This window comes from Cannabis sativa, chromosome 9 (genome assembly GCF_029168945.1).
Source record: "Cannabis sativa cultivar Pink pepper isolate KNU-18-1 chromosome 9, ASM2916894v1, whole genome shotgun sequence".
Lineage (NCBI taxonomy): Eukaryota > Viridiplantae > Streptophyta > Magnoliopsida > Rosales > Cannabaceae > Cannabis > Cannabis sativa.
Genome location: NC_083609.1, coordinates 7213294 through 7228301, shown reverse-complemented (window position 1 = coordinate 7228301; position 15008 = coordinate 7213294). Strand labels below are relative to the sequence as shown.

General features: G+C 35.4%; 2 protein-coding genes across 3 annotated transcripts; one reads left to right on the top strand and one right to left on the bottom strand.

Moving 5' to 3' along the window:
* The first annotated feature begins 309 nt into the window (after positions 1-309).
* On the top strand, positions 310-7616 carry LOC115723339 (ISWI chromatin-remodeling complex ATPase CHR11). The gene is made up of 25 exons (XM_030652782.2): positions 310-652; positions 1116-1247; positions 1337-1443; positions 2017-2129; positions 2266-2363; positions 2488-2667; positions 2759-2980; positions 3073-3207; positions 3338-3620; positions 3695-3768; positions 3904-4124; positions 4198-4285; positions 4371-4464; positions 4552-4740; positions 4870-4901; positions 5025-5101; positions 5212-5301; positions 5616-5685; positions 5794-5848; positions 5932-5990; positions 6093-6258; positions 6393-6571; positions 6665-6880; positions 6982-7086; positions 7172-7616. The coding sequence occupies exons 1-25, from the start codon at positions 416-418 to the stop codon at positions 7187-7189; spliced, it is 3240 nt and encodes a 1079-aa protein (XP_030508642.2). The 5' UTR covers positions 310-415; the 3' UTR covers positions 7190-7616.
* Positions 7617-9579: 1963 nt separating this feature from the next.
* Positions 9580-14717, bottom strand: LOC115724104 (serine/threonine-protein kinase PBL27). Of its 2 annotated transcripts, XM_030653564.2 has the most exons (6): positions 14086-14225; positions 13824-13880; positions 12923-13122; positions 12547-12736; positions 10947-11338; positions 9580-10830 (listed from the first exon to the last, which is right to left on the bottom strand). In XM_030653564.2, exons 4-6 carry the CDS (start codon positions 12665-12667, stop codon positions 10207-10209), a joined length of 1137 nt encoding a protein of 378 aa, XP_030509424.1. In that variant the 5' UTR covers positions 12668-12736; positions 12923-13122; positions 13824-13880; positions 14086-14225; the 3' UTR covers positions 9580-10206. The 2 variants fall into 2 exon arrangements, with proteins under 2 accessions (XP_030509424.1, XP_030509423.2); XM_030653563.2 differs by lacking the exon at positions 13824-13880 and having other exon boundaries at positions 14086-14717.
* Between the last annotated feature and the right edge of the window lie 291 nt (positions 14718-15008).

The following is a 15008-nucleotide window of genomic DNA, read 5'->3' as shown; positions in this document are numbered from 1 at the left end:
TAAATATTTTTAAAACTTCTGATTTACTAATTTGAGAACCTTTTACTTAGGTCTAACATGCTTTAGCCAATAGCCAACCCTACTCACACCTGGTTCGGCACAAGTGGCACCATTGGTTCGAGCCAAGGCGTTAGTCTCGAGCCATGGCTAACCCAATCTAACAGAGGCGGGAAACCACATTTCAGTATTTCACTATTATTGGCGGGAAATCCTAAATATTTTTGGACTAAAACCGCTCAATCAACCGTGCATATTACTTTTCCAAATCACACGGCTATAAATACTTCAACCCTTCTCTTATAACAACCTTTTATCATTTTATTTACAACACTGCCCGACTGCCAAGTGCCCTTTTACAAATCGTTTTCTTTATTTCTCCCTCTCTACCAACGAAACCCTCGATCTGAGAGATTCCATGGCGAAGCTCTCCAAACCGCAGGTCTCTTCTGACGAAGCGTTCTCTAACTCTTCTAATTCGTCGGAGGAGGAGCAGATTAACCAGCAGAGCAACGGCGAGGAGGAAGATGAGGAGGAACTTGAGGCTGTAACGCGCTCTGCTGCCTCCGATGACGATGAGCCTGCCTTGGCTATCTCTCCTGGTTCCGACGATGACGACGCCGCCGCTGAGAACGGCGACGAAGACGAGGAAGAGGTAGAGCTGTATTTTCTACGTTTATGAGGTCTTTTATGTGGTTTGCGATATCTTATTGTGGTGGATCTAGGGCGTCGGTAGTTTTACATGCTAGGGTTTTCTTTGCTTCTTATTTGTATTTGAAAATATTGTGAAATTAAGAAAGAGTTGGGTAATGGGCATTTTGGCTTACTGGTTTTGTTGATTTAAAATAAAATTGTTAGCTAAGGAAGTGTTTTTTAGTTCAGTCTTGGTGACAGTCTTTCAGCATTGGCTATAATTAATGGTAGTTGCATACTGCCATGTTTCATGTAGCGAAAGTAGAGAATTGGAAGTGCTTATAAGCATGTAATGTTGGTGGTCTGTTTTTCAGTGGCTTTTAAAGTAGTGCTGCAATAATTTGTTATTGATTATACAACAATTTTGATTCAAGGTTATTTGATCTTAATGTTTGTTTGCACTTAATTTAATTTGAATTATGCAGGATGGAGATGATGGTACTAATGCTGAAGTTAGCAAGCGTGAGAAAGCTAGACTCAAAGAAATGCAGAAAGTAAAGAAACAAAAAGTTCAGGAGATATTGGATGCTCAGAATGCTGCCATTGAAGCTGACATGGTGTGTCTCTAGTTTTGGAGGAGTCATTACTTGTAACTGCTCAGTCATTAATGTCAGTTAAATTTACCAGTTTGTTTATCTGTTTTCAGAACAATAGGGGTAAAGGACGCTTGAATTATCTTCTCCAACAAACAGAGTTATTTGCTCATTTTGCTAAAGGTGACCAATCTTCTTCTGTAAAGAAGACCAAGGGAAGGTACGTGTTAGGCTATGTCTTTTATGTGTTGTTGTTCTCCTTGTAACTCTGTATAGTGATTTATGGCTACCTCTAGTTTTATGCATTTAGAGGTGACACAATTTTTTTGGTTTCTGTCTTAATTTTTTTGCTAAAAGGTTTCTGTCTCAATTATGAAGTGCTTTTTCATTGTCTCAAATTTTTAGTTGATTATTGGGATGACATAATTTATGGGTTTTATCCTAACAAGGCTGTACTTTTGTGCAGAAAAATTGTTACTTTGCTGTATCATCTCTTATTAACATTATTTTATCTTATTCATTGTATACAATTTTAAATACAAAATTTTATTCCTTTTCCCACTTTTAAATGTGACAGCAGAAGGTGTTTCAGTTACATTTGATTTTTGTTTAGTTTGTAGGTATTTGAACTATTAGTGGTACTACATTAATGTATTTATTGAGTGGTTTGCCTTTAGTTTTAAGTTTTTGAATGCATGAACACTGCCAGTGTGCTTTGAATTATTATTATTATTTTTTATAAAGTTTTTACTTAGTTTTTGCTGAAATTCTTTTAAATGAATACATGACTTAGGGGTCGTCATGCATCAAAAATAACTGAAGAGGAAGAGGATGAAGAATGTCTCAAGGAAGAAGAAGATGGTTTAGTTGGTGCAGGAACTACAAGGCTTTTGACACAACCTTCTTGTAGGCGCTTTATCATTACCAAGTTGACTGTACTTTTTGTTTGTATTTACTTTAGTTGCTGTTCCAGATATGTTTCTCCCATCAGTTAATTTGTAGTTTAAATTTTAAAAGACTGGTTGTCTTTTTTGGTTTGCAGGTATACAGGGAAAAATGAGAGACTATCAACTTGCTGGATTAAACTGGCTTATACGACTCTATGAGAATGGTATAAATGGAATCCTTGCAGATGAAATGGTTAGTGCCCATACTTTGATGTTTTCTTTGTGTTATGCTTTTCCAAAGAAAGAATTTACTATCTATTAATTATTTTAAGTTTCAACTAAGATTTGAATTCATTGTTCTTTTTCTTTTATGTCAGGGTCTTGGTAAAACACTTCAGACCATTTCTCTGATGGGCTATCTGCATGAGTTTAGGGGAATTACTGGTCCTCATATGGTAGTTGCTCCAAAATCTACTCTTGGAAACTGGATGAATGAAATTCGGCGTTTCTGCCCAACTCTGCGGGCTGTGAAGTTTCTTGGAAATCCTGATGAAAGGGTAACTCTTTTTCTGGCCTGACTCCAATATTGAGATGTTTTATTAGTAAAAGAAAAGATTCTTACTGTAACATTTACCATAATCTGTGCAGAAACATATCCGAGAGGACTTGCTTGTTGCTGGGAAGTTTGATGTATGTGTAACAAGTTTTGAGATGGCTATTAAGGAGAAGACTACCTTACGTCGGTTCAGCTGGCGCTATATAATAATTGATGAAGCTCATCGAATCAAGAATGAAAATTCTCTTCTTTCGAAAACTATGAGGCTTTATAATACAAATTACCGACTTTTAATTACAGGAACACCACTTCAGGTATAACTTATGATCTTAATTATTTGCTTGATAAAAATGAATGTGTGCTTGTTGTGACTGATGATTAACTGGCTTTGTTTTTTTGCTTGCAGAACAACCTTCATGAATTATGGTCTCTCTTGAACTTTCTTCTGCCTGAGATTTTTAGTTCAGCTGAAACATTTGACGAGTGGTTCCAGATTTCTGGTGAAAATGACCAACAAGAGGTTGTTCAACAGCTTCACAAGGTAATCCTTAAAACATTTACTATTCAATTTTAAGCTTTAATGCACTCATTGCATGTTGCTACTGAGATCCTTACAAAATATTTATATGCTTTCTTTAGTTTGATACTGACTGTCTTTTTCTTTTAAACAGGTTCTCCGACCATTTCTTCTTCGAAGACTGAAGTCGGATGTAGAGAAAGGTTTGCCCCCCAAAAAGGAGACTATTCTTAAAGTTGGCATGTCACAGATGCAGAAACAGTACTACAAGGCTTTACTGCAGAAAGATCTTGAAGTTGTTAATGCTGGTGGAGAACGCAAGCGCCTTCTGAATATAGCAATGCAGCTGCGTAAATGCTGTAATCATCCGTATCTTTTTCAAGGTGCTGAACCTGGCCCTCCATACACAACAGGAGATCATCTCATTACAAATGCTGGTAAGCTTAAGTTTTCATATGATATTAACTAATAAGTTTTGCTAGTAAACACTAATCTTGATATTTAACTCCAGGTAAAATGGTTCTCTTGGATAAGTTGCTCCCAAAGCTAAAAGAGCGTGATTCAAGGGTCTTAATATTTTCACAGGTCAGTGACAGTTGTAGGTTACTTTGATTGGTTGAAATGTCCATATGGTTTTCTCAACTGTTAATTTGCATGATCAGGTGTGTATTCTTTTTTAGTGTCTAATCTAACTGGGATTGAATCTGATTTTAAACTTAGATGACAAGGCTCCTGGACATTCTGGAAGATTACTTGATGTTTCGTGGATACCTGTATTGTCGTATTGATGGGAATACAGGTGGGGAGGACCGTGATGCTTCCATCGATGCTTTCAACAAGCCAGGAAGTGAGAAATTTGTCTTTTTGCTATCAACGCGAGCTGGAGGTCTTGGTATTAATCTCGCCACAGCAGATGTTGTCATTCTTTATGACAGTGATTGGTGCGAGTCCTTTATCTCTTTCTTTCCTGGCTGTCATTACATTTCATATGCTAATGCTTGAAATTCATTGCAGGAATCCACAAGTAGATTTGCAAGCTCAGGATCGTGCTCACAGGATTGGTCAAAAGAAAGAAGTTCAAGTGTTTCGATTCTGCACAGAGGTTTCTTTATTTATATGGATATTTTAGTGAAATTGTGTTGGTTTGCTTCAAGGTACTCATTTTGATTCATTTTGATTCATTTTAGTATACTATTGAGGAGAAAGTTATTGAGAGGGCTTACAAGAAGCTTGCACTGGATGCTTTGGTTATCCAACAGGGACGGCTAGCAGAGCAAAAAAGTTAGTATTCTGATTTCTCCTGGTGAGCTGTTCAATAATATTTTTTAAAGCTTAAGATTAATAATAGGATTCCTCCATATGATGCAGCTGTGAACAAGGATGAGCTGCTTCAAATGGTGAGGTTCGGTGCTGAAATGGTTTTCAGTTCCAAGGATAGCACAATTACAGATGAAGACATAGACAGGATTATTGCAAAAGGAGAAGAGGCAACAGCTGAGCTTGATGCAAAGATGAAGAAATTTACTGAGGATGCAATCAAGTTTAAAATGGACGATAGTATGTTAATTCGTGACTCACTGGTCTTACTAATTTTATCATTTATAATTGTATTTTTTTACAGCTTTATCTTTAACAATTAATGTTAAATATAATTCAAAATTTATGATGTTAAGTTATTATTTGCAGCTGCTGAATTGTACGATTTTGATGATGAGAAGGTAGGATCTTGCTCTTATGTATACATAGCTTGATGAATCCCTTTGTGTCTAGGTTTTATATGGCTCTGTTTAGAATTTTCATTTCTTACTAATGTGTTTTTTTTCGCTTTCTATTTTATCTAGGATGAGAACAAGTTAGACTTCAAAAAAATTGTTAGTGACAATTGGATTGAGCCACCAAAAAGAGAGCGGAAGCGCAAGTAACTATCTTTCTTTTTTTTTTTTTTGCAATTTTGATTGTTTTATCTTTCATTATCATACTATTAGTTAGTTTGATTTTGAGATTTTGATTTTTTGTGCCTTTTGCTAGCTACTCGGAGTCCGAGTATTTCAAGCAAACAATGCGTCAAGGTGGTCCTACCAAACCAAAAGAGCCTAGGATTCCCCGAATGCCTCAATTGTAAGCACCTTTCAAATTAATCTGTTTTTATATTTGTGTTTTTTTCCTGTTCCTTTTAATTGATGTTTTTAATTGAAAGATTGGGTGCACAAATCGAGAAATGGTCCAAAATTTTTAAAATTGAAAGATTGGGTATACATCCAAATTATACGCTTTTTATTCACAATGATGTGTAATTAATCTCAACTATCCAATTAAAAGGGATATGGTCTCTACTTAAAAATATAAATTGCTAATATTTAATGCACATCATTGTGTGCAATTTGAGTGTGTATTTAGCATTACTCTTATTAATTTTCTTTCCCTTTATCTAGGCATGATTTTCAGTTTTTTAACACTCAAAGATTGAGCGAGCTATATGAAAAAGAAGTACGATTCCTTATGGTGAGTTTTAATGTGACAATGCCTCTTATTTGCTTTATTCCTCTTGGTGTAGTGAGGATTTGGGGATAGTGATAACTTTTGTAATTACTTTTTTTTTACCACTTTCAGCAAACACATCAAAAGAATCAGATAAAAGATACAATTGATGTTGAAGAACCCGAAGGTAATTTGCTATTTTTGTTTAAATCTGCTGTTCTTTCTAACTTATTTGTTGTCCCCAATGACTGACTGGACATTGAATTTCAGAGGTGGGAGATCCATTGACTGCTGAAGAGCTTGAGGAAAAGGAAAGACTTCTAGAAGATGTAAGTGGATTATGTAACTCTGATGAGGTTTCCATGTAGCCTTTTGCATTCAAACTTTTTTATTTTTTGCTGAAATTGCATTTAAACTTAATTTGTGTGTAGGGCTTTTCTTCTTGGAGTAGGAGAGATTTCAATACTTTCATTAGGGCTTGTGAGAAGTATGGTCGAAATGACATAAAAAGTATTGCTTTGGAAATGGAGGGAAAAACAGAAGTAGAGGTTGAACGATATGCAAAAGTTTTCAAGGACAGATACAAGGAGTTGAATGGTAAGTGATTTGACAGTTTATTGTTGGTTTTGATTATATCAGAGCTTAGCATTATCCCTGTAGTAGACTATCATCTAGCCATTCCTTTTTATGGGGGTTTGAAATTAGAATTAATGTCTTATAATGACTTGTAGATTATGATCGTATCATAAAGAATATTGAAAGAGGTGAAGCTAGGATATCTCGTAAAGACGAGATTATGAAAGCTATTGGGAAGAAGCTGGATCGCTACAAAAATCCATGGTTGGAACTGAAAATACAATATGGTCAGAACAAGGGGAAGTTGTACAATGAAGAATGTGACCGATTCATGGTATGAACTGAAAATGCATTTTGTTTGTGTATCATATTTTTATAATTTTCCTCTTTCAAAGAAATGCTTAATTGAGTTTATACTTGAATTCAGATCTGTATGATTCACAAACTTGGGTATGGGAACTGGGATGAGTTGAAGGCAGCGTTTCGCACTTCACCTTTGTTTCGTTTTGATTGGTTTGTCAAGTCTCGCACAACACAGGAGCTTGCAAGGAGGTGTGATACATTGATTCGATTAGTTGAGAAAGAAAACCAAGAATATGATGAGAGGGAGCGGCAAGCACGCAAAGAGAAGAAGCATGCTAAGGTTCACTCTACCCAACTTGTGCATGGATTCTATACTCATGATTTTTGTTGGTTTTCTGTATTTTGGGGATGCTAATTGTGCTATTGTATTCCAATTTTCAGAACTTGACCCCATCTAAGCGAGGCCTGTCTAGGCAGGCCACTGAGAGCAGCCCTAGCTCATTGAAGAAGAGGAAGCAGTTATCCATGGATGATTATGTTAGCTCGGTACGTATTTCTTAATTCGACAGAAGTGGAGGATTTTCAATGTTGATAACAGCAATGTGTTTATTTATTTATTTCTACTTTGCAGGGAAAGAGAAGGAAATGATATAACAGTAAAAGTAAAAGTTAGGATTATTTTAGGGGTTTTGTAGCCTCGAATATATTTAAGTTATCAGTAGACATGACATGCCTGTGGTAAGGAGATCCTGAGTTTGCATTGCAGGATAGTAAATGTCAGCTGGTATTCGAATCATCGACTTAATTAGGAATTCACAATTTGGTATTATAATCTCATTCATGGAGAATATCGTACAATGTATGTTTTGGAAAGCTGTATAAATGAATCTTCTACTATCTAGATACTTCTGAACTACCCCATTTTGTTCTTTTAGATCGATAACAATATATTAGTGAAATTAACTACTTGAGTCTTGTGAGACAAGTCCTAGTTCGTTGCCAGAGCTCCAAGAAGTTTTTATTTGATCAAATGCCTCCACACACATATTTATTAATGTCATGAGAAGTTTCTAATATATACACGTCCGTGGCTTTATATTTAATCATTTTTTTTTAATAAATTATGTTTAATCGTTGCTAATCAATTAAATTGCATGCAAGAATTTTTTTTGGGGTTTGTTGGGTATATTATGACACTGTAATATATGGTATTATATATAATGTAGTTATATATTGGAGATTAGATTTTGTAATTTGATTTTACATGTATTGGATGTTGGATTAATTCAATTTTATTTTATTTATATGTATTTTATGTATATTTATTAGTTTTATTTAGATTTATTTAATATTTTAAATTTAGTATTTTTTGGATTGAATTGGATTAGATCTATCTAATTTAAAAAATGAAAAATTTTAATGTATAATTAAATATATTATGTATAATAATATAAAATTTAATTATAAATTTAAAATAAATGAAAATAATAATTAGATCGATATGTTGAATGTATTAAATTTGTAGATATTATCTAATATTTAATTCGATTTAATTGAATATTTAAAAATAATATCAAACTTGATCTAATTATAATTAGATATTTAATGTTAACGGTAGTTATTATTAGATTAGATACATTTTTGAAACTAAAGGAAGTTCCATACAATGCGATTTAATATGGTGAAAGCAAATTTTATTCTAATGCATTTTGTGAAGTGACAAAGACTAACTGCCACTAGGGATGGCAATTATACCCGCGGGTTCGGGTACCCGTAGGCAGGTACGGGGGTAGACTTTCGGGGGCGGGTATGGGTTTAAAGATTCATGCCCGAGTTGGAAACGGGGTAGGGGTGGGGGAATAGATACCCGTCCCGATATGATATATGTATATATTTAAATTTTAAAATCATAACTACTACAATTAAAATAACTTCATATTTTAGGCTTTTTATTGATTATATATATATATTTTTTTTACTATACACACTATTTCACTTAAGTTTATTGTTTTAGTAAATTTTTTTGATTATTTTTTTTAATTCTCTTTAAGACATCATTTTTTTTTTCAAAAATATATATGTAATGGGTACCCGATGAGGATCCTTCCCCTTGTCGGGTAATACCCGCCCCTCCCCCCGCTTTAATTTAAACGGGTATTGGGACGGGTATGAGGTGAATTTAAGAAGCGGGTACGGGAGTGGGGGAGCGATCCCCGCACCTGCCCCGCCCCGTTTACATCCCTAACTGCCAGTCTGCGATGATAGTGAAAGTGGTATATTTCCGCTGGGTTTTAACCTAAGAATTTAATACTACATTAGTAACAAATCAAGAGCTTTAGTTATGAGATGTAAAAATCAATCAATTCAATATCGTCATCCATATGTGAAATGAATGCCAGTGCGTCTGCTTTGTAAGTAATAGGTGGTTTGGATTTTTTCTGCAACATACACGAGTGTAGTTGTTTTCGTGTAATGAATGAGCTGTTGGCATATTGGTTAGTCGATATTCATAGGCCAGTGTTCGATAATTTGCATGGTAGTTGGTAGTCCGTACAAAGTGATAGGGATCCTTTGGTCCCCATTTTAGACTTTATTTAGCTTAGCTGCATTGCATCCTTGATGGCCTAGAATTTGATGTTGATCTTAGACGAAAGTGGTCCTACACTCCTGCTAATACTATGTCACAAGAAGAGGGCATTCAAGATTAGATCCTTCCAAGTTTAGAAAGATAGCTTTACTAGAATAATACAACAATTGAAAAGTTATTAGTTCGCCTGTATTGTGTTTTTGATGAATAATACAATTAAGCTACTTTGCTTAATTCAACTACAAAATAAAAAAACAAAAGGGGGCTTCTTTAATCTTTATTGGTTGAAATTTTAGTGAGCCAGGTCAATTATAATCCAGGCAAGAGAAAAGTAATTTCGATGGTCTTTATCAGTTGATTGAATTGTAATGTTATGCTGGCTTTCTATCATCATAATATTTGATTGTAAAGTAGAATAATGAACAGTATGAAATCTATAAAGAAAGTTAAAATGATTGAACTGGTGGATTAGAAAGAGAGAGGGCCTCAATTCATTTGATCAAACATTTTTTTTTTTGTATAAGCCGAAAACATTGACCCAAGAAATCCATACACAATAACTATAAGAGAAAAACAAGATGTAACATCCAAATCAAACCTCATCAAGTTCCTCCCATGTAGAAACACTAATATATATGTGCGCAAAAATTACTTATCGTCCTGAAACTCCCCTGTAACATGAGCTTTCAGAAAGCCCTAAATACATAAATGAACATGTTGCAGGAAGCCATTCCGCTGGTGGGGCTTACCGGTAAATGCCCTCGAATCATAATGCTACCCCTTCCCTCAAAACCCCTTTCTCTAAGTCTGTTTTTCCCTTTTACCATAAATACTGAAGCATTCAGTTCCATACTCAACTACAAGAATGAAATAGGATAAGCAACAATAGTCAATGTTGGAGAATACAGACCACTTATTCCCTAGCTGGACAGGCAACCAAGGCAGTAAAGGATGGTGGACGTTATGCAGATTTCTCTTTCTTCAATGATGTTGACCCTCCAAATGCATGACATTGTTTCTTTTCCCCCCAAGAAAATAGTAGCAAAATGACTTGGCAAGTTTGACATTCGGTGCCCAGTTTACTCGTTTGTACTATCAAAGCTACCACCCACTGCATTTGCTCGCTTTTTTTCTCGCCAGTTTTCACCCCATACTTTTGCTGCTGCCACTTCACGTTCTCTATCAAGATCACGATTTCTTGGGGTTTCCCGTGCTCTTCCAGCACTTGCAGGACTGTCCCTCTGGGATTCTGGTCGTTCTAAATCATCCAACCCCCACTTTCTACCAGACCCACCACCAGTTTCAATCCTGCCCAATTCTGAACCAGCACTTACGTCCCTTGCAAGGTCTCTCTTTCTGAAATCAGGTGAATTTCTATGGGTGGAAGGAGACCCATTTCGCCCTCCACGTCTGTGTTCATCTGGGCTATCCAGCCCTTCTCCCATGCTTCTGCGATCATCCCTATTCCTGGGAGTAGATGAACCAACTCTATTACTCACTGCATTAGGGTCATAAGTTTGGGAGGCCAAGTATGTGAGAGCAGTCACCACATCTCCTATCAGAGGCCTTGTAGCAGCTTGTTCCTGCAAACACATGGCTGCAACTGCAAGAGCTTGGTAGAGTCCACGCATTGGGTAATGACCTTGAAGTAGCGGGTCAGCCATTTTGGGGAACTTTCTTCGATCTTTGAAAAGTGGTCGCGCCTGCATTTACATCCCAGAAAAGAAGACAATAATAATAGTTTCTTTATAATCTAAAGGATAAGTGCATAAATCTTCAACAGGTAAAATATAATATATAGTAAATGAGGAAACTTTACCCATGCAACGAGATTATGTTCTCCTTGAGCTCGAGTGTTATCAATGGCCTTTCGTCCAGTAATAAGCTCAAGAAAGACGACTCCAAAACTATAGACATCAGATTTTAGAGTGAGTTGGCCTGTCATAGCATACTCTGGCGCACAATATCCATAAGTTCCCATCACACGAGTGGAGACATGTGTCTTATCGCCAACAGGACCCAATTTTGCAAGCCCAAAATCAGATAATTTAGGGTGAAAGCCCTCATCAAGAAGGATATTAGATGACTTCAAGTCTCGGTATATAACAGGAGGATTTGCTTTGTCATGCAAATACTCCAATCCTTTTGCAGCACCTGCCGCAATCTTCATTCTTGTATTCCAGTCCAAAGGCTCCTTGTCTGGTGGAAGATCTGAAATTTACAAGCGGAAAGGGGGTTGGTCAGTTGTGGAAGGTCTTCATTGTTAAAGAAATGACCACTAAAGATGGGATTGAGGGACAACTAAGGTGCTGAAGGAAAGCAGATGCTATTTGGCAAGTCAACCAAGAATATCATCCTAACACCGATATGTATGTGACAGTTCATGTCTATTCTGTAAACCTTGACCTATGTTGAGCTAATTTCATGTTGCATGACTCAGACGTCAGTAAGTTAGTTCCAGAAAAAAATTGAACAACTACATTGACATTCTAGTATCACCAAAACAGAAGAAAATGATACAATTTGCAATCCTTATTCCATAATAAGTGCATATTGTATCCAAACCCACCCAAAGATAAATGGGTGTGGCATCAGTAAATGAAGCATTTGTCTTAGGTCCATGACTTCATATTTTCTTGTTAACCAAAGTTTTAGTGATCAAATATGAAAAATAAAATGGTTTGTGGTTCTAAGTACTACGGTAGTACTAACCAAAGGTAATCGAATGAATAGTATGTAAGTAACCATAAGTATTGAGACCTTAGACCATGGATTAGTACTTCTAACAACTTCTTTTGTTGACCATGATGTTAATCACTAAGTTAACATGTGAAGAAAAACAATATAACACCAAAACATGCATAAAGCAAGTCAGTTACTTGTACTTACTCCACCACAGTTCATTAAATTACTACCAGAAAACAAAAGACATCATTAATGTCAAGTACCCAAAGCAAAAACCTGGTTTTTGAAACATGATTTGCTCTAATTGTCTACTTCTCAGAATTTGGACAAAATATTAGAATCTCATTCACAGCTTAGTATCAGATTATTATTCCATTTCCATCCTTTTATTTACTCCGTTTGCTCAATCCACATTTTCTCAAGTTTCTTGAAATTTCATATTCTCTTATACATATGATAGCACTATGTTGGTTTCTTACAAATTAAGTCTGAATTACTTATTATTGGATATCAATTAAACCTAGTTTGCCTAATTAACTGCAAGTTAAACAGTGTTTTCTGAATTTTTTACTAGGGTACAATCCAGCAGTGTAGCAATGACTTTGACCTACTGTGTTCAACAAGCATTATAAAGAAAAAATATAACCATGATAATTGATTATCATCCAATTTCTACAGGCCCCAATAAATGGCAAAAGCATAGAAGATTTATCACTACTTAAGTTAAAACGTACCATGTAAATGATCCTCCAAGGAACCTAAGGGCATAAACTCATAAACAAGAAGGCGCTGGTCCCCGTCAGCACAATAACCAATAAGGTTGACAAGGTTTGGGTGATGTAAGAGGCTAAGCATTAGAACCTCTACTAAAAACTCTCGGTTCCCTTGCAAGCCATTCCTGTCAAGTTGTTTTACAGCAACTACCTAGAAACAAAAAAGTATGTCCAACATAAAATCATTAAATAGATTAGGACATGGATAGTGATAATAAAATTTGATTCTACAAGTGGTTTCTAAATATTATAGATTGCGAAAAGGAAAGGCCACTGCAAATTAGATCATGCTCCATTATGATATTGGTATCTATCAACTTTAATTAAGCATTATTACCTGGTTTGTGCTCTCCAAGCGACCTTTGTAAACACGCCCAAAACCCCCTTCACCCAGTAAACTCTCCGGTCTAAAATTCTTTGTGGCAGCAGCCAGTTCCCGAAATGTGAATGTTTGTGCAGCAATGTTTGTTGTTGGTCCATCTTTCGGAATTACTGATTCTTTCTTAGGATCAGAACCACTTCGCGATTTTGATTTGTCTGCAAAATTATTAAATGAGATGTATTGTGGGTGCAATCTATAAAACACAAAACGAATACTGTTAAGATTCTTAATGAAAAAGTTGTCCAAGTTTTCTTATGTTTGTGTAAAGGATGCAGCTAACAATGTGTTCTTTCCCTTGGGATTGTTACAGAACAACACAACTATAGGAGGGAAAACTCCTACCAAGAAAAACAAAACTAAATAAAACAAAAGGACAATAGACAATTAGAGAGATTCATTATGAATTTCCTATTTTCAAGATCCTTTTTGGGGATGAATCGAGTCAACCATTGTACTTCTTTCTAAGCCAGTTAAGTGACGCGAGCTAATAATGTTTCTTTAAGAAATGGCCACTACAGGTTCCAGTGACCTTGCGAATATCAAGCTTGACCTCTCTCATTTGATAGTACATTCTACATTGCATTAACAGGTGAAGAACATGCCTTCAAAAACAGTACTTTAATCGTGTGTCCATACCATAAAAAAAGCTATTGCAACCAACTCCTTAGCATCAATATCTACCTCACATTTGACAACTTGAACAAAGCCTCAAATTTCATCAGCACAAAGCAAAATAAAGAAAATTCCAATATAAATCACCGATCTCCAAGAATGTTTCAAATGCAACTCCATCAAATTAACTCCAAACTACCCCCTTCTCAAAAAAAAGTAGAAAAAAGAAAAGCAATTGACATACCTGCCAAAGCATAAAAAACCCCCAATTCAGTAGACCAACCAAGTCACCCAAACAACCCTACACGTATCAGATCAAAAGTAACAAAACAATCCTAGCGAAAGCCCGAACTTGGGTTGACAAATGACCACAAAAAACACATAATTCAACAAACCCAGCAACCAAAATAGCTAAAAACATAAACCCAATTGAATCTCCCCCTACAAAATAACAACATATATTCAGATAAACTAAAGATTAATTTTTTTTTCTTTCATTTTTAAACCTGAGCTAACTCTGGTGACATGGTGGTGAGACTGAGTAGTTGAGCCCTCTTTAACTGAATCCTTCTTCACTTCTTTCACAACCTTCCCCTCTTTATTTGACGATCCAAAGCAGGGAAAACACCCACCCATATCAAAATCCAAGCAAATCAACACCACCCCACCAAGCCCAATTCAGAGAAACTCATATAACTCAACCCCAAAAAGCTCTTCCAATCACTCTCTTATCATATTCTCTCAAACTCCCCCCAATCGAAATTATCTCTCTTTCTCTCTCTACCTCACTCTTTCTCTCTCTGCTTAAGATCCTCAGTGCCCATTAAAGAGAAAGATCGAGACCAACATGTCCCCAAAGCAGATCAACAAATCGAAGAAACTGATGTGGTTTGAAGAGAAGGTAAAGAAAAAAAAAACAAAGAAAAAAAAGGTTAAGACAGAAATAACCAATTAATATACATTTTTTAATTAAATATTATTTTGTGGTTTACTTATTAAAAATAATAACTTTTTTTCTTTCTCTTTTTTCTTACAAAAACTTTATTCTATTATATTTAATTAATTTCCTTAATTAATCAAAATTTAAATAAGCTAATTTTTCATTTACACGTAATCTCCCTCAATTTTGAAACTATATATATAGGAAATTAGGAATAATACCAATATATTCCATAAATACTTTTTTTTTCACTTTTTACCCCTCGATTTGAGAAATAATTACAGGTAAGGGACAGTAATAATGATCATCACGGTCGGATAATTATAGTAAAATATAAATAAAATGGGTCCCACTACAAAGGGATGTGCTTCCACACTAGTGATGGACATTCTAAAACACATGTTTTTATACTATTTTTATTTATTTTATTTATTTATATAAATAAATATTAGTGGGATGGGAATAATAATAAGGACATGGGGATTGTAA

Coding starts and splice junctions, on each gene's coding strand:
- LOC115723339 (XM_030652782.2), top strand. CDS start 416: ATGGCGAAGCTCTCCAAACCGCAGGTCTCTTCTGACGAAGCGTTCTCT. Junction 653..1,115: donor GCGACGAAGACGAGGAAGAG/GTAGAGCTGTAT, acceptor TGAATTATGCAG/GATGGAGATGATGGTACTAA. Junction 2,364..2,487: donor GAATCCTTGCAGATGAAATG/GTTAGTGCCCAT, acceptor CTTTTATGTCAG/GGTCTTGGTAAAACACTTCA.
- LOC115724104 (XM_030653563.2), bottom strand. CDS start 14,215: ATGGGTGGGTGTTTTCCCTGCTTTGGATCGTCAAATAAAGAGGGGAAG. Junction 12,737..12,922: donor GCTTGGAGAGCACAAACCAG/GTAATAATGCTT, acceptor TTTTGTTTCTAG/GTAGTTGCTGTAAAACAACT. Junction 10,831..10,946: donor AACATAATCTCGTTGCATGG/GTAAAGTTTCCT, acceptor ATGTAAATGCAG/GCGCGACCACTTTTCAAAGA.